The sequence below is a fragment of the Leptinotarsa decemlineata genome, unplaced genomic scaffold (assembly GCF_025532065.1).
Source record: "Leptinotarsa decemlineata unplaced genomic scaffold, Ldec_3_MD MMD2_tig00000505_RagTag_RagTag, whole genome shotgun sequence".
Taxonomy (NCBI): Eukaryota; Metazoa; Arthropoda; class Insecta; order Coleoptera; family Chrysomelidae; genus Leptinotarsa; species Leptinotarsa decemlineata.
In genome coordinates, this window is record NW_027412549.1 from 18,907,545 (window position 1) to 18,934,408 (window position 26,864).

Genomic DNA, 26,864 nt, shown 5'->3' on the forward strand with positions numbered 1-26,864 from the left:
AATGAAAAACAAAGGCATATGTATCATTAAAAAAATCGTTTTACTTTGTAATGAATAGAATAACAATTTCAAAATTCATATTTCATATTCTACACTCTCACTCCAGTCTTACGATTCCTTTTTTGGGAAGTTTCAGGGATGTCTTTCTTCGTAATGCGGTAATTCAGTCTGTGGCCATTGTTGAGGGATCGGACATCAACAACACCCTCTGGATTTTTTGTCATTTTTGATTTGCTGACGACTTCCCTGAAAACAAAATGAAACAAACGTTCGAAAATGCAACCAGCTCTGAATTTGGAAATTGAGTTGCACCCAGTTTTTTCAGAAGTATCAATTTTAATAGTACTCACTTTATTACTCTATAACCATTTTCATCTGCTTCGTAGTACACAGTTCTGAACTGAAAGCTATCGTCATAGGAATATTTGCCATAGACTTTCGTTCCTTCTCTGATCTCGGCTCTCTCTTGGAAGTTACCTGCGATTTCGTTCTTCACCAAAGAAGCGAATTCGTATCTAGCGTTTTGTGCCATCCTTCTCTCTTCTGCTTCATTGTAAGCCTGTTTTTGAAGATTCGTCACTTGTGAAGAAATAGATCCAGAGTTGGTATCATGAAAGTTAAGGGCTGAAGAAACGGATGGGGTTGTAGTGGCAAGTACTGGCGTTGGAACAGTGGGAACCTGTACCACAGAGTTCACTTGGCCTTCAGTCACACTTCCAGAATTTACTTGGGCCCATTCTATCAACTGTTTAAGTAGATCTTCGCTAAGAGTGACAGACAGATCTGAATTCGAGTTCGAAGTTCCTTGAACAGTGCTAACTTGTGAAGATTGGGCATTATTTTCTGATACCACCTCAGGTACAATCACTTGATTCACTGACACATCGCTTTCACCGTATCTGTCTCCGATAATAGGTACTAAATTGTCACCAGAGACATCCTGAATATTTTGGGTCTTGGAGGTTTGCTGAGCATCGTTTACAACAGCCTGGTTTTTGTTGTTTACTACTTGGGTTTTACTGATCTCCCTTTTTGTTGTGACCACTGAAACCACAGATGACTCTTTTTTGTTTTCCCTTTCTTGTTTTTGATTGACTTGGTTGTGTACAATTTCTTGGTTGTGATTTGTTGCAACTTGTTTCTGGATGGTTTGACTGTTGGATACTTGATTTTGTGAACTTTGAGATTTGCTGGTTGAATCAGTAGCCGATACTTGCGAGGTATTTTCCTTGATGGAGGCGGCTACATCAGAAGGTTTGGCTGGAACTCCAATTTGAATTGTTTCTCTGTTGTTCTGAAAAAAGTAGGTGCCTTTTTACATTTCTCTGCTGATTATAATACTCTTTACTACTAGATGGGCTGGAGAGTTCGTAGGCTAACACACAGATGACGCTACTAGTATGAACTCCATATGATTTTGAATCAACCCTAACCTTCAAAGATACGTGTACAATTTTCACAGCTGTCGGACTATCAGTTTGTGGGATATAACATTTTGACTGAAGAAACCATAGTTAGTTTGAAGAAAATAGATAAAAAAAATTGTGTTGAAAAGAAAAAAACCCTCAACAGCGACAACAATCACTTCTGCATCCACCCCAACCAACAAAGTTGTTTTATAATTTTATGATGTTGCAACAGTTTCATTTTATTAGTATCCCAACTAGCAATTTCGTATTTTATAATAGTTGCGGAAAAGTTTCGGTAAAACAAATTATAAAACTGCATTTCTCCCAGAAATGTTTTCAATGTGTTTATAAAACTGCTATAAATAGGAAATTGGCACCGTTTTATAAAACATTATAGTCTTTTTCAATATTTTGTAAGGCCTTTTACAAACACTATAAAATAGTTTTATAAACATTTCGGCAGTTACTATAAAATTTTTCTAACACTCCTATATAAATGTAGTTTTGTAAAGACTTCTCTCACTGCACTTTTGCAACATACTTAAGCGATACTTATAAAATAATCAGAAGACAATTTTATAAGACTTTTTCAGTAGTTCCAAGTGAGCATTATAAAATATAATACAGCCGAAAACGATAACAATAGAATAAAAAAGTGTTAAACATGTTTTCTCGAAGCCGCAAGAAGTAATTTTGTATTGGACACTAGTAAAATATAATAGATATGTCACCAACTGAAAACTAATAAATAGAAAGGTTGAAGCCATTTTAAAATTTCACTTTTGCATTCATAAAGCTGTGTTTCGAAGATTGATATTTTTACTGCAAATGAAATTTTATTGACAAATATATAGCCTATTATTAGCAAAATTTACACGCGCCACTCATTTATAAATGTTTTCGGTAAAATTATTAATTATACAAAAATTCACTCTGTCGACGTATTACTTTTCTAGTCGCAAATTTAACTCACTTTGTTCTAAATAATATAATATCATAATATATATGTACTTTTCAGCTGTGAATATTAGTATATGTGCGGTATTTCATATTTTCAACTCATTCAATTTCAGTATTCTGAATTGCTATCATTACAAATGGCGTCGTTCTATAAAATGAATTGGTATCAATAGCAAGCATTTCAACATATTTTAGCTACTATGTTTCTCGTATAAAACTGTTAAGAAACACTTAGTTCTGAGAGTGATGGTATTGCGGCAGAGTAGGACTACTTTTAAAGCTATAGGTGCCTACAAAAGAGCTTGTATGAATAAAGAATTTCTGTTTTCGCAAGAAAAAAATTGAAGCACTAGGTTAGGTGGAATAGTGTTTGTTTAACATTTTCAATATACAGTGCGACTCAAAAAGCTTCCAGAAAGTTTTTTAATGAAACACCCAGTCATTACTTCGTCTATTTGAAGCACCTCGAACTGAATCTAAACCCACTGCCTTCAAAATATTGAACTTACTTATGGGGTACCTATACTCAATAAAAATCAAATATTTAGAAGTTGCTAAAGAACTAATTTCCACCACGATATCAATGGTGTCCCACTTGAATAACTGAAAAAAAAAATCTTACTGAACACAACTAAAATTGTGAAGAATTTTTCAAAGCTGTGATTAGGAATCAATGTCAGCTGGTTGCTCTTGAATGCTGCATTTTATTCTTGGTGACAGCAAATATATATTAGCTAAAGCAATTCGATTTTAAAACAGTTATATTAGTGTTTTTGAATTGTAGTAAATATACCATACTATAAAATAGTTGGGAAATTATCATTGAAGTGACAATATAGTGATGTAAATAAAATTGCGTCTAAAAGCATTCTAATAAAATAGTTTCATCAACACAGGAAACAGTTATAAAATTAGCTTGCAATAGTTTTATAGGTATAATAAAAATCTCACAGAAAAGTGTTATAAAGCTACTACATAACAATTTACTTTTATAGGAAAATAATTTTTATAAGTTAGTTGTAAAAACATTTCTGTGATAATTTCCTGACTATTTTATAATGGTTTTTTAATTTTATTTCATAAACGTTTTTATGATAAATTCATGTCTACAACTGTATTGTGTTAACGGATCATCTAATATAATCAATTAGCATTTTGGAAGTAATTATAAAATTCTAATAAAATAAAACTGTTGCAACACCATGGAATTATAAAACAACTTTGCTGGTTGGGATTTCATAATTACTTCCAAAATGCTAATTGATTATATTAGAGTAGCCATGAACACAATACAGTCGTAGGCAATAAAATTGTTATATAAATTTGTCATAGAAACGTTTATGAAATAAAATTAAGAAACAGTTACAAAATAGTCAGGACATTATCACGAAGACGTTTTCACAACTAACTTATAAAACTTATTTTACTAGAAAACTAAATTGTTATGTAGCAGTTTTATAGCACTTTTCTGCGAGATTTTCATGATAGTTATAAAACTATCTCTAGCTTATTTTATAATTGTTTTTTTTTCGAAAACATTTATAAATGAGTAGCGCATCTAAATTTTTCTAATAATAACCTATATATATGTCAATAAAATTTCATTTGCAGTAAAAATATCTATCTTCAAAACAAAAACAATGTATTCAACAGTTTTATGAGTGCAAAAGTGGAATTTTAAAATGGCTTCAAACTTTTTATTTGTTAGTTTTCAGTAGGCGACATATCTATTATATTTTCCTAGTGTCCAATACAAAATTACTTCTGGAGCCTTCAAGAAAACATTTTCAACGCTTTTTTATTTTATTGTTATCGTTTTCAGCTGTATCATATTTTATAACGCTTACTTGGAATTACTGAAAAACTCTTATAAAATTGTCTTCTGATTATTTTATCGCCAAAATATGTTGCAAAAGTGCAGTAAGAGAAGTCTTCACAAAACTACTTTCTAAGAGTGTTACAAAAATTTTATAGTTACTGCCAAAATGTTTATAAAACTATTTTGTAATTTTTGTAAAAGGCCCTACAAAATATTGATGAAGATTATAATGTTTCATAAAACGGTGCCAATTTCCTATTTATAGCTGTTTTATAAACACATTGAAAACATTTCTGGGAGAAATGCAGTTTTATATTTTGTTGCTCCGAAACGTTTCCGCAACTATTATAAAACACGAAATTGCTAATATTCTCTAGATCTGGGTCCCATCAACTTTCTCTTGTCTCAGACCTCAAGATAATGATCGCCGAAAAGACCAATAAAATCAAATGAAAGTTTCAGCCGAACTGATATAATATAACCATAAATGACGTTACCATATAATCATTGACACATATTTCAAATACTCTATCAATAATAATGAAATGACTTCTTGTGTAGGATGCTTCAGTTGAAACTATTGTCACTGTATGAAAATTATTTTTTTTCAAATGATCATACCTGAACTAAAAATGATGAAAGGAAATTCAAGAATGAAGGGTTGCTGAGGAGCCCTTTGAAGTCGAATTTGAATTTTCCAGAAGCCTCTGCGTCGTTTTTTCCGGAACTCTGAGTTTGGCTTACCTGAAAAAGTACGAGGTTACTTCAAAAGTTACTTGCAATTCACGATTCAGACATGAAAATTGTGATTACAGAAAAGTCTTGAGGGATGATTGGTACTACCTTGGAGGTACTGCTTTTTGTATAGGTCGATCCTTGGAGTCGCAGGAGGAATTCGTGAAGAGTTCTAACGAAAGTTGGGTTCTTCATAAGTTCACTGAATTTGATTTTGTTGGCTTGTGCATTCTGGCTGGCTGAAATGCTTTGTGAAGACTTTTGTGTGACGGATCCCTGGAGATAAATGGATTATTAGTTCTGATAAGGAAAATGTTTCAATTGTTCTTGTTATGGAGCACTTTTCAGAAATAATACAGAGTGACTCGCATTGAGATCAATCAGATTTCAAAAAAGTATAGTTTCATATCTTCAACTTTTTCACCAATAGTTTCCTTATCAATGCTGAACATTCTCAATTTAAGTATACTTTCAACCATTCATTAAAAAGACAGAAGCACAATTTCAGTTAGACTGGCGTGAGTAAGATAAAGTTGTGGTTTTCTCCTCGAAAGTTTTTCAAAAAGAAAAAACACTTCAATAACTGTTTAAACAATTGAAACCTAAAGATACTTGGTTAATTTGTTTTACGTGCTACAAAAGTTACCTAGACTTCACCTAGAGTTTTACGTGAGTGGAACATTTTTATTCCAATTGATAAATTTCAAACTGTGAGTCAACGTTATATTGCTTCAATTGATTGCAGATTTACAAGTCAGGAAAATCATCCAAAAGTTTTCATTATAAAACTTCAAGTTTAGCTATTTTTGCCTGACATAACTACACATTTTTTTTTATTTTTCAGTAATATCGAAGGTACTGTTTTCAGTTACAAATGAAAAATTATTTTTAGTGTTCCTCTCATTTCATCTTCATATAATACATTTTTATTTTAAAAATTTTCTTTCAAAATATTGAAATACGTTCAACTGAGAGTATTCGTTTGCATCTATCTGTATGTATTATCATGTTACATGCGAAAAAATTGAAATTTCGTCATCAGTTATATAATAACAAAGAGTTAGAGTGTCCGTTAATCCATATTGTTGAAATTTCAAAAATTCAGTCAGCTGTTGAAAGTGCATCATATTCTTCTGAAGATTCTAAAATTCAGTTAAAAAAATAAGCTGTTACCTGCCCAATGTTTTTATTGCCTTCTTCAACAGTTGAAACCTGACTATTATTTTCATCAACTTTGGAGTTTACTGAGACTTGTGATTCGTGCACAGGTTTTACGTATCCGTTATTTTGATTGTTCACTGCAGTGGTCTGAATGGTTTCTGAATTTTTGGAACTTACTGAGACTACAGATGAAACCTGGTTGTTTAAGCTTTCTGGTTTTCCACTAATTACCACCTGCTTTTCACCCTCTTTTTCATTTTTATTGTTTATCAAGACGACAGGAGAATCTTCCTTGTTGATCTCTGAATTTTGGGTGTTCACTGAGACTACGGAAGAAACTTGATTGGACACTATTTCCTGACTTTTATCATTCAATACTTGATCCTGACTGGTTTCTTGATGTTCATTATTCACTGAGACAACCGCATCTTCTTTGTTCACACTTATCTGATCTGAATTATTCTGACTGATTTCAGAATTCTGGTTGCTCACTGATATTACGGTTGTTATCTGTTCGTTCGTGGTTTCTTGGATTTTATTACTCACTACTTGGTTCTGAGTATTCTCTTTGTTCACCAAAACTGACGAACCTTGATTATTTCCAAGTTCTTGCTTCTCGTTGACAAGAGAGGAAGCTTGGTTACTCACAATCTCTTGGTTTTGGTTGTTCACTGATGCTACTGATGAAACTTGGTTACTACTGGTTTCCTGGTTGTTACTGCTCACAACCTGGTTTTGGCTAACCACTTGGTTTTGATTGGTTACCGTGAGAACTGAGGCTCCCTGACTGTTTTCAGAAATAACTTGATTTTGGGAGTTGTCTTGGTTCTGACTGTTCACTTTATGGGTCTGGCTGATCTCAGAATTTTGGTTGTTCACTGAAGCTACGGATGAAATCTGGTTATTACTGGTTTCCTGCTTGTTGTTGCTCACAATTTGGTTTTGGCTGACTACTTGGTTTTGATTAGTCAATGTGACACCTGAGGTTCCCTGACTGTTTTCAGAAATAACTTGATTTTGAGAGTTGTCTTGGTTCTGATTGTTCACTATATGGGTCTGGCTGATCTCAGAATTTTGGTTGTTCACTGATGCTATAGATGAAACTTGGTTATTACTGGCTCCTTGGTTGTTATTACTCACAACTTGGTTTTGGCTGACAACTTGGTTTTGGTTGGTTACCGTGACAACGGAGGCTCCTTGATTGTTTTCAGAAATTACTTGATTTTGGGAGTTGTCGACTTCTATTACTTGAGGCCTAGAATGCCCGTTGATTGGGGGGCTGGTTGATACTTGATTTTGTGAAATTTGAGATTCGCTATTCGCCTGGTTTGACTGGCTGGAAGAGGTTGACTGGGCAACCGAGACATGGGATACTTGTGTAGTATCAACTTTGTTGATACTAACTTCTGTAGCTGGTTGTACTGGAGGTTGACTTGTTTCTTTGTGGCTCTGAAAATGAACAAGCGATACTTTATTCTTTATCACGAGTTGTAAAGTCAATTCATTCGATTATTATTTAGTTCGTATTGGGAAGACAATTGATCAACTTAAAAACCCATTCAAATGCATTTTTAATCTATTTCAATCGTCACGTATAATGAGATTTAAGAGGTATGAACCGAACAAATATCAGGCAAGTATTAATTTCACTAACCTGGATAAAAAATGAAGTGAGGAAATTCAAGAATGAGGGATTGTTGAAAATTCCTTTGAAGTCGACTCCAGATTTTGATGAATTCAGAGTTTCATCGGAGTTTGCGGCCTGTCCGGAACTTTGACTGGAACTGACCTTTTGGATGGAACTTACGGTTTGACTAGAACTTACGGCTTGTTTGGAAGTGACATCTTGGTTTATCTAAAATCATAATATTGAAACTACAAGCTGCTTGAATTATATGCACATATTTAGAATATGCTAATATTTATCCAACAAATATATTCTTAAACAAAACTCAAATAGGAACCTCAACTGAGGTTAGTTTGCTGGTCTTCAGCTATAATAGAGAATGTAACACAAAGAATTCACTGAACGTTACAAAAAATAATATTATAAAAGCATAATTAGCATAATCATTTCTATTCTCGTTTTATTTATCAGATAATTTTGTGATCTTACCTGTGAAGTGCTGCTTTGTGACGTTTGATGAAATTGTAAGAGGAATTGGTAAAGTTGTTTAACAAAAGCCGGATCTTTCAAAAGTTCACTAAAGTTGATTTTGTTGGCTTGTTCAATCTTTCCAGATGAAACGGTTTGCGATGAAGTTGAGGTGACATGCGAAGAGGTGGAACTTGCATGCGAGGATGATTCGTGTATGATGGGCCCCTTAAAAAATTTGATTATAGTTTTTTGTGACAAGTGGTTGTCAAATTCTATTTCGAAAAATATTATTCTTATGGGTTAATTGAAAAATGAATCTTTCATTCTCAAGAGTATTTTGTCAACTTCATATATAGATCCTGAACCAGCTCTGGGGGTACCAAAATCATTGGTACGAAACCAGATTAGGACATGGACCAATAAGAAGCACACAGAGTACTGGACAAAAGTATCTGGCAACAAACACAGTAGAACTTTCATTGGGGAACCGTTCGAGAAAAGAACCGAAGAACTACTTCAATATAGTAGGGATTGGCTCATAATAATTACAGAGTTACTAACCGGTCATTATCCGCTTAGAGAGCACCTGAATAAAATGGGGCTGTACAACGGAGACCTCATCTGCAGATTATGCAACGAAGGGATAGAAACAGCTCTACTGATCTTATGCGAATGGGAGGCACTGAATCACAGGAGGCAGGCAATATATGAGGATGAAGATAACTGGGTTTTATGAAACTTTTTGTTCATTTCAAAATTCCACCCACAAAATTTTGTAAGGGTTAATAGCAATTATTTTTTTCAAATACAAGTCTTTTCTATTTATGTTGCAGAAAAACTGAAAGTTGTCTCCACAATTTAATATCACTCTCGGATGTTTGCACCATCAATCAGTTTCGAACCTATATAGGTTCATTCTCAGCTAATTTGTTGAAAATTGTGGAGAAGAAAATATTTTTTTATAATGGAGAAAGAAAAATTATTACATGTTACCAATGAATAATTAATTGCCCACGGTGACATATGTTAATTATAATGAAATTTTTTATATTTAGTAATATGAAGGAAGTTTATAACATCCTAGCTGCATATTATTACGTATCAAAAATTTTCATTATAATCAACATATGTCACTGTGACCAATTATTCATCTGTAACATGTGATAATTTTCTTCTCTTCATTGTAAGAAAAAAATCTTCTCCATAATTTTTAACAAATTAGCTGAGGTTTCTGCATCGTGATTTACTACACTCCACTTCGAGATATAATGGACTTCTACCACAGGCTTACAAGTCTTTCGAATTCGTTCAGAATAATATTGACTTCATGATATAGTTTTTATACACATATCATCTGCGCATATCAAATTTTTCTTCGGGATAGATGGATATATAGACTTCAGTAAACTTCACAATTCACATATTAAAGAATTCTCAGATTAAACATAAATTGGAATGTAGTTAAAAATTAGTGGATTCAGTACCTATTAATTTTCTAATAAGAATAGTTTTGATTTTTATAAAAATGTATTGCATATCACCCGAATAGATGGCCATTTCTCGACAAACATTTTCGAGATGGCAAAAAATTGAAGAATGAGTAAAAATTCCATATTTGAAAACTCTTACATACTATTTCACCCTCTCGCTATATATCAAGTCAAACTTGTCATCAATAGATCACGTTGTAATCTATTGTGATTGCAATAAATTATAATTTGTAAATATCTTGATGTAAATTCAAAAATCAAATTTATTAACACTTGTATAATATCAAATGAATATGCCTATAAATATTGAAAAACATAATATTTCAACACGGTCTGCTAAGTATGAACAGTTGAGTTTGACTGGGTTAGTTGAAAAACATAGATTATGCCAACTGTTGACAGACATTGTTCATAAAAAAAAACAATTGAAATGAAGAAATGTATCAAAAATAGTGTTTTATTGTGAATAAAGGTGAAATAAATTATCTGTTGAACTGAATTTCAGTGTGAACATTTTCAATTTTTTTGGTATTATCTAATATCCAACTGCGTAATTTTTTTTAATGCTGTTGATCTCAACGTCTCGTGAAGTTATATTGTAAATTTTACAACCAATACATTTAGAGTGCACTTAGCAATTTGAAAGCATTTATTGGCCTTTGATCTTGTACTATACTGATGTTCAATTATGTCAGTACTTGCAAAATGTTTCTATATGAATGGTACTGATTTTGTAGAATGTTTGTCTAAGAGTTAAAATGAAATATTTTCTAAATAAAACTTTCTATGGAAATCTATAAGGTTTTAAAAAAATTATTTTTATTGCATACTTATGAATAGACTTGACAGGATTTAGTGTTATGATTCCATAGGTCATAATATTGGAAAATAATGCATGTTGAAATATTACTAAAGTTTTCACTTCAAATATATTCCTCAGAAGATTATAAATGTTTGTTTCCTCCACATCAGTCAACAATCTAGTCACTACAAGAAAATGTCATTAATTTGGTTTTCGTGATATTAAGTGTGAGAAAGTCATAACTCAAGTTATGTTTCAAAATTGACATGCCAACTTCAGCCTTTGATATGATCTCACCCCAGTTATCTCCATCCATTACATACACAGTATCATTTGCATATGAATGAAGTTAGCATCAACATTTGTATGAAGTTTATCATCAATGTAAATTAAAAAAAGGACAGGTTCTAAAACCGTCCCTTGAGGAACACCACACTTTGTTATTTGTAGGTTACTCCAATATTTATTTATTTCTACGAAGCGTTTTCTATTTCTCCGGAAAAGTTAAGGCAAACAACTCTCATTCTGTATCGTGTTAGTTTCTCGAGGAATTTAGAGTTAATTACAGTATCAAAAGCTTTCTTTTTATTCGAATATTTCGAGTTACACTATAAATTGTGGAAGTCTTATTTTCCTCAACAATTTTTTTTCACATTACGCTACGACAGTCAGTTTCAAAATATTAGTTGGGCAAGAACACGTTTCAGTGGAATGAAAAACTTAAATAAAAATAATGTATAAGTGTGTTTGTTACCTTCTCTAGCCGGTTGAGTAAATTGTCGACTTCTTCATGTTTGGGGCTTAATTGTGACACCGGTTTCGTTGGCAAGGCATGTGCCAAAAATATGTTAAATGCCAATAAGGCTACTACTAATGCTGACTTGTTCAACATGTTAAAAGGGATGAGAACTGAACTCGAATGGCGAATGATCGTAGTTTACCAGTATTTAAAGTAACAAAAATCCATGCCTGTTAATTGTAGCCTAATAGTAATGGACTTCTTTTTTGAAAGTGGTAATTATTTTCAAATTACCATGAAGTTTCTATGACTATCAGATTTTTGGTCTTTGGCGCCTATGCTGATTGGACAGGTACTTTGATGGAATAGATTTGTTGACGGTGTGGACAGTAAATTCACGAGATATTTTTGTAAAATGTAGAAATTTTAGAAGTAAAATAAATCTCGTATTCTACATAATTCCGAGCAATACTCAATTAGACTTGAATATTACGAGATATTAAAAATTTTAGTTCTTTTATTCTCTAAAAAACTTCTACAATTGAAAATAGAAATCTGCCGAAGTTATCAAGTGTGATATTATCTACTGTTCAAAAATATAATTTCTATGAAATAAGTACAGTTTCTTCAGTTTTCGTGTTTGTTAAAATTATCCATTCTCAGAGGTGGTAATATTATATATACAGGGTACAGCGCAATGACTGTCATTTAGCCAAATTTTGGAAAAAGAAATAAGTAAAATTTTATGTAAGCCGGTTTTAATAAAAAAATAGTAATGATGTAGATAATGAGCTAAAAAATAATTCGGAAGTCCTAGGTAGCCAGAAAACTAATGGAAAATTATCTGAGTGACAGAAAACAGCAGGTATCACTCAATGGCAGTCTGAGTACGAAGTGCACTGTTGATTATGGCGTACCGCAAGGTACTGTTCTAGGCCCAGTGCTCTTTGTACTTTACATAAATGATCTTTTCAGTATCAACCTGTCTGGGGAAGTCATCAGATTCGCAGATGATACCGCCATAGTATTCGAATCTGAAAACTGGGACAATATGAAAACCATTATGCAGAATGATTTGAAACTTATCAAAAACTGGTTCGATTATAAGTTATTAACGATCAATTTTGAAAAAACATTTTATATGCCTTTCTCGTGTTATGAAAACACCACTCCTCCATTCAGTAACCTCAAAATCAGCGATAATTTAAAAATAAACCAGACTGAATCTATAAAATATTTAGGAGTAATCATAGATAAGCATCTAAGATGGAACATACATATATTGAGACAATGCAATACTCTGAGAAGTATATTATACAGATTCAAGTACATCACCAAATTTCTTGAAGAAAAACATCTCAGAATGATTTATCACGCAGTGGTTGAATCCAGGTTGACATATGGGATAATAGGATGGGGAAGTGCACTCAAAGAGCACATTAAAAAGTTGGAAATTCTGCAAAAAACATTTCTGAAAATATTACTGAACAAACCCTCTCGATATTCATCTGATTTGTTATACTCCGAATCTAGAATCCTTGACATCCGCCAGCATCATTTCTTTGTTGTATCTTGCTTTGAATTCAAACGAAAATCTAATCTCAAAAGACTAGAACATTGCTACGAAACAAGAAAAAAGTCCAATTATTTCAGAACACCGCTAGCTTCAAAATCTATAGGACAGCGATGCTTTTCGTACTTGGTGCCAAAATTTTTCAATTTTATTCCTATCGAAATAAAAGAAATTCATTCTTATAGAGGATTCAAGAAGAAACTGAAAAAATTTTTGATTGATTCAAACAGACTCACTATTCATGAACTTGTGGAGGTTTGTATTACTGTATAGGAAGTGTTATCATACGTTTATTATTGCCCTTATTTGTTATATATGTATGTGTATATATGTGTATATGTATGTATGTATGTGTATATACAGTGTGACCCATTTAAAATGGAACCACCCCTGTAGAATGTGCATTTTTCAATCAATCTCAATTTTTTTTTATTGAAATATTAAGCATGAAAAACTGTATCTTGACACTAACTTTCACAATTTTAGTTTCATTTCCAAGGCACTCTATGGTTTTTTTTGTTTGTCAAAAACGGCAAAAGTTTATTAGGCAATTTTTGTTTTCAAATTTGACTACACCACTGGATTTGTAGTCGTTATAAATCAAAACTGTCAAATTTTCATTAAAAAATATTTGTTAACAACGAAGTTACAACAACTTCAATTTTGGGAACAAAGTATTTGTTTGTAATTTTTATTCAGATTATAGACATATTTGAGATCTGACAACACTGTCATCACCAAGTAGAACACCAGTGAATTTGTACAGTGAAAATCCGAAGTCAACAGCTCAATGCGTTCTACAGTTATAACTCCTGAAAATATGGTAATGTGAGAGATTTGTGGTGCAAATGTTTTGTAATAAAAATCTGACTACGCCACTGGATTTATGGATAATATTTCCTTAAAATCATTCATTTGAGTGTAGGTTACGAGAAGTGTATTCTAGAATAACAGAAAATTAAAAATTCATTTTCAAGTTATGCAGTACTTAGTACATTCTTCCGCATAGCCGCTAAAATCAAATTGATTTAAAGCATGGAAATCATTTATTCAATAATAAAACAGAGAGCAGGACAAAAATTGTTCCCTGTAAATTTTTCATAACTCAGCTAAAACAATCTTTTAGAGGAGATATCAAAAATTTGAGGAAGCTGAACTCATTATGCAAAGGTTTTATAATAAATCAACAGTAGGCTGTGATTTTGACAGTTAATCATAAATAAAATAATAGTTGTTAGTTACGTGCATTTAATAATGGCTTTGCAATTATCATTACAAGAAAGAATTGAAATTGTGAGAATTTCTGGGGACAATTATCATAGTGAAAGAGAAGCAGCTAGGATATTTAATCACACACCGGGAAAAATGATTGAAATCTACCTCGGAATTTTCATTTCGAACGAAGAAAATTACTTCAGTTTTATTGAGAATATACTCTCTCTATTGAATAATTCACATCCCCGAGCGTAATTTCAGTAGGCAATGTACTTTTCATTGAGAATTAAATATTCATCTAATGTATGTGTGAAATCATAACGTATTATTTCATGTGAAGAGAATTACTAACTGGACGATGGGTATTTCCCCTTAGTGAAATGTAAATTTTCGCCATCTCTTTATCGAATGTAAAATTACGCTTGTATTTGTGAGCGATTATTGTATTGTTCATTCTTGTCTACAGAAGCGCATCGGTTTGTCTGACGTGTGTATTAGAATATTTTTGTTGTTGGTGAAAATAAGTAAAGAAGGTGAGTACATTTCTTGTAAAATTTCAATAACTAGTCCAATAAACAGATGAATTCATTGAGTTTTCTCGTTATGCATTATAGAGTGTTTTTTATTACAAGTATATCCTAACCTCACATCGCGAATTATTTCATACTATATAGAATAGTACAACATATTTTAACTGATTTTCAAATAATTACAGAACATATATTTGAAAATGTTTGTGATAATTACTGAATGGTATTGAGAAAAAGAGATATATTCGATAGCAGTGGCGTGACTCATCAGTGACGCCGTATGCACGATCCATTTTAAAAATGAATTTCTATGAGGAATAAAGTTTCGTATTCGTGGTTGCAAATATCGGACAATGTTAAATCGTAATTTCATTCACCTAAAAAATATCTGAACGTTTCATTCGTATCTCTCATAATTTTGGATAAATTTGAGGATTTGTGATTCTTATTATTGAACTTGAAAACATTTTTGCGATGGGAGGCAAGTTGGAACTCAAAATTGAAGGAATCGAGAAACACTTTAGGACCTTTTTGTTTCTGTTGAAGAGGTGAACAAAACACTTCATCACCACTTCATACCATATCATTATAGCTATATTTGCTATATTTCAGAAAATGTTGGAAAACATTTGGAAAAATCTAATTTTTTATTGAAACGGTTGAATATGTATCAAAAATTTTTGAGAAATATTAATATTGAAGTCAAACTAGTAGTAGTTTTTCTCTAGGAATGTGTGTTCGTCAACTTACTGTGTTTTTAGATTTCTAAACCTATTTATTTGATGATATTTCATTTCTCTTTTAGGATAATAACAGGAATTGAGGAAAATAGAAAAAGGAATATTACTTTCATTTCTCTTTCCGAATAATACCACCATGAGCAAGAAAGAAAATGTGTTAATTTGAAGAATGGTTTTTTTATTTTGTACTGTTATTTGACTTTTTTGAAAATGAAAAAAAAATGTTTTGTAGAATTTCATTCCAAGAATGTATATGAACTAATTTTGTATATACATATTTTTTTCAATATATCAATGTGTAATATGTCTTGTGCATTCAATTATCTAAATTATGAGGAAAAATGGCCACTTAAGAGTCAAGAGTCAACATCCGATTGAGGTATCATTATCTTCAAAACTACTCTGAATACGGACCTTCTTACAACGGAATATCCCAAGGTGATATAACCCGTAAATGAAAAATTACACCGTAAAATTTTATCAGAGTATAGAATTCCACTGTGAAATTATATAAGAGTGTAAAATTCTACTGTAAAATTTTGTCAAGAGTGTAATATCTCGATATAAATTTATATCGCAAATTTACCCTATAAAGTTTTATTTCAACACAAAAGTACACTCAAAATGAAAAATTACACTGAAAAATTCCACACTTGTCTTCGGGGTAGAATTACAAAATAATATTCCGCATGGAATGTAAGATCACACACGAAAGTAATTTCTCGCTAATATGGGCGGTAATTAAATTGCCACCGGTACCGGTGGAAAAATTTTTACCAGTGCAGACATCCAAATCGACTTCCCATTGACAGAAGCACCGTCAGTAAAATTAACAAAACATTTAAAGAAACCGGTGCAGTCAGCAAACATATTTTAAAAAATAATCACCGAAGAAGAAATTTAAACGAAGGAGCTGTTTTAGATTATTTTAGAAACCACCCAAACAGAAGTTTACGAGTCGCCAGTTTGGATTTAAACTTACCGAGAGAGACTATTCGACGATGTCTTAAACAAAACAAAATGAGAGCATTCAAACCTAAATTTCTTCACTCTTTAAAGGCAGGTGATGAAGTGAAACGTATGGAATTTTGTTTGTGGGCACAAGGCGAGTACCTGAATACAAGAAATTTTTTAAACTGCATAATGTTTAGTGATGAAGCTTCTTTCAGCACCAATGGGGTAGTTTCATCGCAAAATGCTCGGTATTGGGCTACGGAAAATCCGCACTGGATCATAAATTGTAAAAGTCAATATTCCGAAAAAGTTAACGTTTGGTGTGGTATAGTACAAAATAGAATAATAGGTCCATATTTTTTTGATGGAAACATAAACGGGCAAAATTTTTTGGAATTTCTAAATAACCAATTATCGGACGAAATAGATGAAATGCCTCTTGCGGAACAAGTAAATTTATATTTTCAGCTCGATGGCTGTTCCGTGCACAATTCGAGGATTGTTAAAGAGTGGCTAAATAACCAGTTTCCAAATCATTGGATAGGACGAGGTAGTGACTTAATTGAATGGCCACCTAGATCGCCTGATCTAACAATATTAGACTTTTTTCTGTGGGGTATTCTGACACAAAAAGTATACAGAACAAGACCAACGAATCGAGCTGAACTCATGCAAAGGATACGACAAGCTTGTGCCGAAATTACAGTTCAACAAATAAGAAATAGTGTAAACAATATTCGGAAGAGATACGATAAATGTATTGAACTTAATGGAGGTTTGGTAGAAGCCACAAAAATTTGAATGTTTAGTTTTAGATCAATGTTTATTTTAGTATCAGTTTTTTCTTATTAGCAATTAATTGTTGAATAAATACTTTGTTTTCATCAGCTATAGAAGAAGGTAGAGTAAGTTCAGAATCTCATAAAATATGATTTTGCAGGTGCGCTGTTACAAAAGTACTATTATTTATTATTGGGAAACTTCCAAAAAGCTTACAAGTATGACCATTAATACTTCAAGATTCTATCAAGATTTGGTAAAAGCGCAATTCGGAGATCCCATGACATGAGATTCTGAACTTGGTCTACTACTGCGTAACTTGAAAATGAACTTTTAATTTTCTGTTATTCAATTATTCAATTTTTATTTTAATTTTCACTTCTCGTAACCTACACTCAAATGAATGATTTTAAGGGAATATTATCCACAAATCCAGTGGCGTAGTCAGATTTTTATTACAGAACGCTTGCAACGCATATTTTCAGGAGTTATAACTGTAGAACGCATTGAGCTGTTGACTTCGGATTTTCACTGTACAAATTCACTGGTGTTCTACTTGGTGATGACAGTGTTGTCAGATCTCAAATATGTCTATAATCTGAATAAAAATTACAAACAAATACTTTGTTTCCAAAATTGAAGTTGTTGTAACTTCGTTGTTAACAAATATTTTTTAATGAAAATTTGACAGTTTTGATTTATAACGACTACAAATCCAGTGGTGTAGTCAAATTTGAAAACAAAAATTGCCTAATAAACTTTTGCCGTTTTTGACAAACAAAAAAAACCATAGAGTGCCTTGGAAATGAAACTAAAATTGTGAAAGTTAGTGTCAAGATACAGTTTTTCATGCTTAATATTTCAATAAAAAAAAATTGAGATTGATTGAAAAATGCACATTCTACAGGGTGGTTCCATTTTAAATGGGTCACACTGTATATATTATCTTTTTTGTTTACTAATGTTGGGAAAATTGTATGTTAAATTACTTGTTTGATCTGTAATTTTTAGTATAGTATGAAGTGATCACTAATTCAGTAGCATATTAAACACGCTTATTTACTATAAAATTAAAATTTGAATATATATTGTCATTGGGAATATATTGTCATTGGCTGCATGCACTATTAATCGATACTATTTACCATAGGCTAGACGCACACCACAGACAGTCTTCGACTTTGTGGTTTCTTCAGTTCATTTGTTATCATTTGTTATCTAATTAGTGCTTCATATAATGTTACAATTTGAATCATATAGTTCATACTAGTAAGAACATACATGTGAGAACAAATAAATTATCATTATTATTATTATTATCACACCACTCGCCTCAGCAATCTACTGTATTAATTGAACAGCAATGTAAACTTGTTCCTCATGCAACTTCCCGCTCTACTGGCAAAGGTTACCGATACATTCAAAAATGTGTTTATATGTGGGGACTTCAACATTGACAGTAACACAGACAGTTTAACCATAAGTAACATTGATCTTGCCTTATCGCATCATCATTCTCAAATTACAAGTTGGAAAAATAAGATGAAAAATATTCCCACAAACACGAAGAATCCGGACGAAACTAATAAACTTAGGAAAATAAACGAACTGAATTTAAGAAACTTCTAACTGGTGACATGGAATTCCTAAAAAACTTCACTACCACCACCTTTGCTAATTCCAATGAAGCTTTTAATGTTTTTTTGGAACATTTTCATTGGTGATTTGAGGCAGTATTTCCTAAATCCACAAGTAATAAAAATACCAAGACGAAAATAATAGAACCATCCTTTCCACGTCATCGAAGAGTGAAATTGATGATCTCAAGCACTTGAATCACCCGAGGGAATAAGAAAACTCTGAAAATAGTAACATCGCTTATGAAATAGCCAAGAAGAGTGTTGAAAACGAAATACGTCAGGAAAAAATTAATCATTTCATGAAAAAGTTCAGGATTCTATCAATAAAACAAAAACTCTCTGGAATTATTATAAAACAACCACATAAAAATAATGAAAACAAATGTATAGTACTAAGTTATAATGATAAAATAATCAGGAGCGAAGAAGGAGTTGTAGTAACATTCGGAGAGTATTTCTCAACAATAATTGACGAGAAAATCAGGACACATTTCCAGAGAAAGATTCAGAAAGTTGTACTACAATGCCAAATACTAATGCAACCATGTTTTTTGAACCAGTCACTACGGATGAAGTAAAAACAGTTATAGCCTCGTTAGACAATAAGAAAAGCACAGGACATGATGAAGTATCCACAAGAACAATCAAAGTATGCGTAGATATATTATCTGAAGTTATAGGATATATTTTAAACTCATGTATTTCCTTTGGAGAATATCCTGACCTGCTTAAAATTGCGGTCCTTGTCCCTATACTAAAAATGGTGACAGTAAAAATATCGAGAATTATCGACCCATTTCAATAATCAGTATATTCTCGATAATTTTTGAAAAAAATATATCTGGCAGAATAAATGATTACTTGGAAACATTCTATCTAATGACAAAGTGCCAACACGGGTTCAGGAAAAATCGCTTGATAGAAACTACAACGTTCAGTTTTATACAAGAAGTACATGATTTAATGGAAGGAAAAAATATTGTGGTGGGTTTATTTTTTGATTCGAGTAGAGCCTTCGATACCTTGAATATTAAATTCGTATAAGATAAGCTATTTGAGATTGGTATTCGAGGAAACATAAATCAGCTTATAATGTCTTTCCTAACATATAGATATTTCCAGGGGTGAAACAAAATGATACAATGTCCGATAAATTTCTTGTAACAAATGGGACACCTCAAGGCAGTGTACTCGGTCCACTAATTTTTTTATTATATATGAGTGATCTACCTAATAATATAAGTAATGGTGCGATATACCTTTACGCAGACGACATTTGCATTATTCTTTCAAGTAAAACAACGGAAGAAATGAATAACCTTGTAAACTCAGTCCTACACGAATTTAATGACAGGTGTTACAGGAATAGACTTATAGTTAACCTGAGAAAAACTGTATGCATGGAATTTGCAAATTCATCTCGAAGCCTACATGAAATCAATTTCATTTTCCGGAATGAATCCTTGGCATTAACAAGCTCAACAAAATTCCTAGGAACAATAATATACTCACATTTCACTTGGCAAAAACATATAGAGTTCATGTCCAAGAAATTGAACCAATCGTATTATTTCATCAAGTCCCTTAAGAATAAATTAGATACTAAGACACTGATATCAGTTTATTCAGCTAAGTTTCTATCTATTATTTACAACAACATTGCTGTCTGGGGTTTAGCAACTAAGGTGGACAGAATTTTCAGAAAACAGAAAGCATTACTGAGGCTAATTTTCAATCAACACTAACTGTTGCCTGTTTGTTCATTCTAAAAACATTGACGTATATTCATGCAAATAGAAGACAACTAGAGTCGGGATCGGAAGTCCATAATTATCATACTAGGAATAACCATATGCTCATCACCCAAAAACACCATCACGCAAAGTATACAAAGTCTCCTATGTTTGCTGGTATCCGTCTCTTTAATATACTGCCATGTGATATGAAGACACTGCCACCTCAAGTTTTTAAAAAACAGTTGAAAGTGTTTCTATCAGAAAAAGGTTTCTACACAGTAGATGAATTTATACTTGAAATTGGTAATGTCAGATCATTGACATTGTGACGTATATATCGTAACATTTTGTTTATTTATCTATTTCTATTTTTTACTTATATTTTAATATGTATATGTTTGTTTTACAATGTGTGTCACATTATTTTTCATTCAAATGATATCTTATAATGTTATACATTTATATTACACCTGAGAAATATGACCTGTCCCATCTACATAATGTAGCACAAAGGACTAATGAATCTATCTATCTATCTATCTAATCTATCTATCTATCTATCCATCTATCAGATGAAATTTTTTTTTCCACCGTAACGCCACACAGTGGCGTTAAGGTGGCCACATTTGGAGAACTGCGTTTATGTAGAATAAATTTTCTGAGAACGTTTTTCCACATGGATTTAATCTCCAGCGATTCAAATCCAATGTGAATCACTACTTTTGCACAAGCACTACAGGATTTTCCTGTAGTGCTCATGTTTTACCCTCAGAAAACAAACAAATGAAAAAAGGTTGGTTGGGTAACAGGACCAATTCAAAAACCAAACATTGTTTTCTTTCCGACGTTTCGAATTCAATAAAATTCTTCTTCCGGGCCCTTTCAAATGATACATCACTCGACCCCACTTTCCATTTAAAATTTTAGGGTTGTTACTCACCTTCGCTAGGGGATTGAAGGCACAGGTAGAAAAATACATCTAAAATGTGTCCCCTTCAAAAGCAAAATTGACCTGTCCGAGCATTTTTGCGTTAAGTTACAAAAAAAGGAGAAAAGCAAGGTGCATACTTTTCGTTGGACCACTCGATATATTTAGCTGAGAGGTGATTGTTATGAATTGAACTTTATGTTGGAGGAGTGATAATGAATATATCGTTTGATTTTAATCAGAAAATATGACATTTAATCTTATTCATCTCACGAATTTTTGGAAAGTTACAGCTTTTAAAAAATAATAAAAATTTGAGAATGGTTATTACTGTTCGGTAATGACTGTCAGTAGACTAATCTTTTCAAAGTGATTTACTTTGCGTTACCCACTTTCAATTTGTCTGGCTTTCTAAAAATATCAAGAATGTAAGGTTTAGGCTTTCTACTTCTCCATCTTTATACATAAAAATGTGAGAATTTTCAAAGAAAGGCGGAAAGCAATCATAAAATAATTTGTTTCACCACGTTACATTATAAATGTTTGTAGCAAGTCAAAAATGCATGAAAGTAATTTGTTAACAATCAAAATATTACAAAAATAAACGAGAAACACAAATACAAAAATATAAGAACAAAATTGAGTATGTATGTTGACATTATAAACATTTAAAATGATTCACGTATATTCTTCGACAGAATAGAAGCAAAAACTCAAAAGATAATTTCTTATGGTTTTTTTGAATTTGGACATACTAAGAATATTGAAACTATCGGGAAGATAGTTATAGAGGTTGAAATTCAGTGTGTTCTTTTGTGATTTACTCAAACGATAGCGGTTTGTCCGAAATTTGTTACAATGTCTGGTATTATAGTCATGAAAATATGATTTCTTGAATAAAGAAGTTGATTTTTTATGAATTTCTATGAGAACGTTGTACAAAGATAATGTGGGTAACAGCATTATTCTCAATTTCAAAAACAATGATAGAAAATGATTTCTTTAACAAGAATTAGTAATTATTCTGAGAGCTTTTTTCTGCAATTTAAAAATTTTTACAGATCCAGTTAAGTTGCCTCATAGTTAATGTGAGAACGGAAGAGAGAGAAATATGTTATTTTCAGTGTATCGAAACTATATAGTTATATTTCCCAACTGACTCAGTAAAAAAATTCTAGATAATTTTTTACTCAATTGGTCAATATGACAGGTCCAAGTGAGGGTACTATCGACAAGTAACCCAAGTAATTTAACACTGTATGCACTTTATGTAGCGGCAGAGCTTGCTGAAAATCACTTAATAGAAGTGACCGATACTTGATGAAAATCGATATTAAAACTTATCAATACAGTTTATTGTATGATTTTCGCTATGAAGGGTTTTACAAAAACCGCGGTGAAAATCATACTATAAACTTTATTAATTAGAAAACAATACAAAGATGTGTAGATCATGCAAAGAAGCAACTTTCAGACACAAACTGTAAGAAAATAAAGTCCTCTCGAAACAGCTACTTTCATATAAACATTGAAATACACGAAAGAAATACTTTCGAACAAATACTTTTATATGAACACTGAATTATATAAAAACACTTTTTCCTATTCAGTTTGTATTCCAAACACCCTTCTGAAATTGAATCAGATATCATTCACAGGATTCCTACGCATTAAAGTAAATAAAAGAGGTTAATTTCATTAGTTCGGACTTCCATTGTCTACTATTTTACAAAATGATTTTAAATCCCTGAAAGAACAAATAAAAAGAAAAATTATAAAAGAATAGCTGAAAATAACAAGCATATTAAGCAAAAATTACAGTGAAATAAAACGAAAATAGAACAATTAAACAAAAAATAAGAAAATAAAAAATTAAGAGATTCCAAGCCAAGTTACTTCACGACGCGACGTTTCGATTGTTAGTATCCACAATCGTCTTCGGGTGGTGACTGAAGACGATTGTGGATACTTACAATCGAAACGTCGTGAAGTAACTTGGCTTGAAATCTCTAAGTTTTTTATTTTATCAATTTTTTTATTTTTTTTATTGTTCTATTTTTATTTATATTTCATTTAACTGTAATTTCATTTCAGGGTTTTTTTGCTTAATTCAATTGTTATTTTTTCAACTATTCTTTCAATCAATTCAATCACCTTCAAACAAAAAAAAGTGAAATTTTACTTACATGAAACACTGTCATCCTCACTGATGTTTCAGCATAAAATACTTGCCTTATCGCCGCCTCTTCAGTACCAAATCTGGATAACATAAGATAAAGCACTCAGTTCATTCATAAAATCACGACTTTATCTCACGAATGAGTTAAAACCGCTCATGTCGTTGATTACAGTACGTAATGACATTCATTCGCTCATTTGATTAAATCCCAACCCTAAGAATCTTGTTTGAATGGGATTTAATCAAATAGGCGAATGAATGTTACTACGTGAGAAGATTCAACTCATTCGTGACAAAAAGTAGTAATTTTACGAATGAATTGCTTCATCTTATCCATAATTGAACTCGAAAACCTAGTACCCCTGGACTAATAAATCTCTGTTTCCCCAGTTTAGTTTTTATTAACATTATGAAGATATAAGGTGTTGAATATGCTATTCATTAAGCTAGTTGTCTCTCAACAATAAATATTTATTATTGCACAGAGAAATCAAACATACCTAATATGAATCCATAACAAAACATCAGACCACGTTTACACGGCACCTAAAAAAGAAGATTTTCAACAACCCTTGTTGTTAATGCCTGTGTAAATACCAAGTTGATCGAACGGATTCAAGTCCGTTTGACAACATTAAAACTTTTGTAAAACAGATTAGTGTTATGAACGTGTTTTATTGACTTTGGTATGTAAGAATTTATTGATATGAAAATTCACTAACGTGTCAGAGCGTCAATTTTTTGAATAAACAGTAAAGAACTACGCTAGAATATGGCAGGACCTACAAAAGAATTTGCAGAACATTACAAATTTTGTTCATAATCGATATAGAAATGATTGTTTCTATTTGAGAAAAAAAAGGAAACGATAATATTAAGGTCAAAATAATATTTCCCCAGGAAGAAAGTTTTCCTGCTACTACCAAAAGTATTTTTTCAAGTCTTATCATTTCATATGAAAAAAAAGCTCGAATCTCTGACAGCTAATATGTCAAATTCACGAAAAGTTTATAAAATGTGTAGTGTTGGCAAGGATGAAACTTAGGGATGGGTTTTATAAATGTGAAGCTACTTGTGGTGCAATGTTTGGAATCTTTGGTGTTGTAATGAATATTACTGGCTTTTTTTTCTAACAACAAACCGTTATTTTTAATACTCCGACACGTGTTTCAATAACTAAGTGATCATCTTCTTGAAACACTTGTCGAGGTGTTGAAAATAATGGTTGTTGTTGGGATAGAACTCCAATAATATTCAAATTGAAGGTGTAGTTGATCCATGTTACTTTACAAATGGTGCATATTAGAACCGCGGTTGTTATAACGACATATTTTTAATGCCCGTGTAAACGTGGACATAATAGTTTTTGTTGATTGAAGTACATTGCGCAGGTTACTTCGTTCTTAACCTAAATTTAACTCTCAGTTTTTCATCTGTTGTCCTCAGTACCAGATCTGGTACTAGTTTAATAGATTCCGGTGTATCTTGTGGTTCCAACACAAAATTTTTCAAAATTGCAAAGATGGCCATCTTCATCTCCAACATAGAAAATTTTTGGCCTGAAACAATACAAAAGAAGTGAATAAAATAGATTCATCGAAATTCAGATTAGATTATTGATTTTTCATGGCACATTCATTTCCTAAACACTCTGAAACTAACACCAATCAATCAGTCCCTGCTCCTAGTCAAGATAATTGATATCTGAGCCACCTTCTGATAGCACTCTCAAGTGTTGCATATCAAGCGCGGATCTGGAGGGGGTTATGGGGGTCATGACCCCCCTGGGCTGGGTCCTGGACCTAGGTGGACCACTAAATAAAATTGTTAAACATAATGGTCATATCTACATATTATATTTTTGTCACAAAATAGATTTCATTTAAGTACATATTGAAACGAGCTATGGTGTCAGTAGATGTTCCTGCAATTCTAGAACTCTTAGGTACTAGTCGAGATGATGGTAAACGATCAGATGGTATCTCTATCATAGCATGGAAATACGGTAAACCTGTGGTATGGGACTTCACTTGCGTTGACACGTTCGAGGCTTCCCATCTACCGGAAAGCTCGAAGTCTGCTGGAACTGCATCATTGTCTGGGGAAAAATTGAAACGAAAAAATTTTGGTAGCAATTATCTGTTCCAGCCAGTAGCGGTTGAAACATCTGGTGGTCATGGCCCGGAGTCATGAACTCGGAAGAAAAATAGGCTTAGCATCGAAAGATTACCGTTCTACCTCTTTTTTGATAGAAAGAATTAGTATTGCTATTCAACGTGGTAATGCTGCTTCGTTTCTTGGAACTATTCCTCCTTCACATAATTTTGCTGAGATCATGCATTGCCCTCATTTCAGTACAGAACTAAAATCTCTTCGAAACAAGCCGAGATATGTGTATATTCATCAGTCTCCTATCAAGGTTAATTGGCAAGTGATTGATCCACCTTCTTCTTTTTCGGTGCGGTCAATGGACTTATGTCATTTTTGCCCTCCAAATATGAACTGCAGTCCTCGTAGTTCTGTTCACCTTTCAGTGGAGGAGCTTTATGAAGCAAGAGCCGAATCGGCCTCTCTACGAAACCCTTCATCATTTGGAAGGATCGATTGCAGCTTGAGAAATGGCTCTAATGCAGATTCTGTGAAACATGTTCTTCCTTACGAATCAATAGACAGTTGTCCTGAAAATATTGCCAAAAAAAATTGGATTAGATAATTTAGGAAACACTTGCTACATGAATAGCATTTTACGAAGAATTCCAAGAACAAGGTTTCCTACTTATTCATCAAACTCAAACAATTGTTCATGCAGTTGCAGTTTCGTAAGAATGTATCATCTCTCCTATCAACCGATTTCCTGGAGTCTTTGAAATCCACTAGGTACACGTTAGGACAACAAGAGGATTGTTCCGAATTCTTGGGGTCATTGTTGAATACTCTTTGTGAGCAAAAAATAGCAGAATCAATACTCTTGATCGCTCTGGATTGAATGATTCCGTACAGTCTATTTCTTTTTGTGTTTGTAGAGCCTTGTTGGAAAAATAGTCACTTCTTTACTTTATAGTAAATGTTCAAGAGGCAGCAAAAACGTATGTGACTTCAAACATGACTCAACCTCTGACGGAAGTACCAAACTCTTATAAAGGTTCAAAACAGATAAACACTTCAATCTGGTAGAACACTATCATATTCTTCATGCAGTCATTGTTCAATGTGGTTCTGGCGTTGAATCTGGTCATTATTACGCATTGGTCAAAGACGAAACGGACTGGTTTAAGTTTGACGATAGTCGTGCCACTAAGTGTTCTGGCGATGTCTAGAATTTAATGGAGCCTCTGGAGACACCCTTCATTTTGTTTTATGAAAGAGAGGACATAGG

The 26,864-nt window shown here is 32.4% G+C and overlaps 2 protein-coding genes across 2 annotated transcripts in view; both read right to left on the minus strand.

The window, feature by feature from the left end:
• Positions 1–21: 21 nt before the first annotated feature.
• LOC111501934 (uncharacterized) lies at positions 22–23,732 on the minus strand. Its single transcript, XM_074174183.1, has 8 exons — positions 23,496–23,732; positions 8,201–8,407; positions 7,739–7,939; positions 6,097–7,533; positions 5,032–5,199; positions 4,810–4,932; positions 351–1,294; positions 22–246 (listed from the first exon to the last, which is right to left on the minus strand). The coding sequence occupies exons 1-8, from the start codon at positions 23,577–23,579 to the stop codon at positions 90–92; spliced, it is 3,321 nt and encodes a 1,106-aa protein (XP_074030284.1). The 5' UTR covers positions 23,580–23,732; the 3' UTR covers positions 22–89.
• A 137-nt stretch (positions 23,733–23,869) lies between these two features.
• The window catches only part of LOC111516322 (cytochrome P450 4C1), a 32,351-nt gene continuing 29,356 nt past the window's right edge, over positions 23,870–26,864 (minus strand). Inside the window, exon 8 of the mRNA XM_074174197.1 lies at positions 23,870–25,047. Within this exon, the coding sequence (XP_074030298.1) occupies positions 24,881–25,047 (167 nt within the window). The 3' untranslated portion in view covers positions 23,870–24,880. The remainder of the gene's footprint in view (positions 25,048–26,864) is intronic.

Coding starts and splice junctions, on each gene's coding strand:
- LOC111501934 (XM_074174183.1), bottom strand. CDS start 23,579: ATGTTATCCAGATTTGGTACTGAAGAGGCGGCGATAAGGCAAGTATTT. Junction 4,933..5,031: donor CAAAAAGCAGTACCTCCAAG/GTAGTACCAATC, acceptor GTACTTTTTCAG/GTAAGCCAAACTCAGAGTTC. Junction 1,295..4,809: donor TTTCATCATTTTTAGTTCAG/GTATGATCATTT, acceptor TACTTTTTTCAG/AACAACAGAGAAACAATTCA.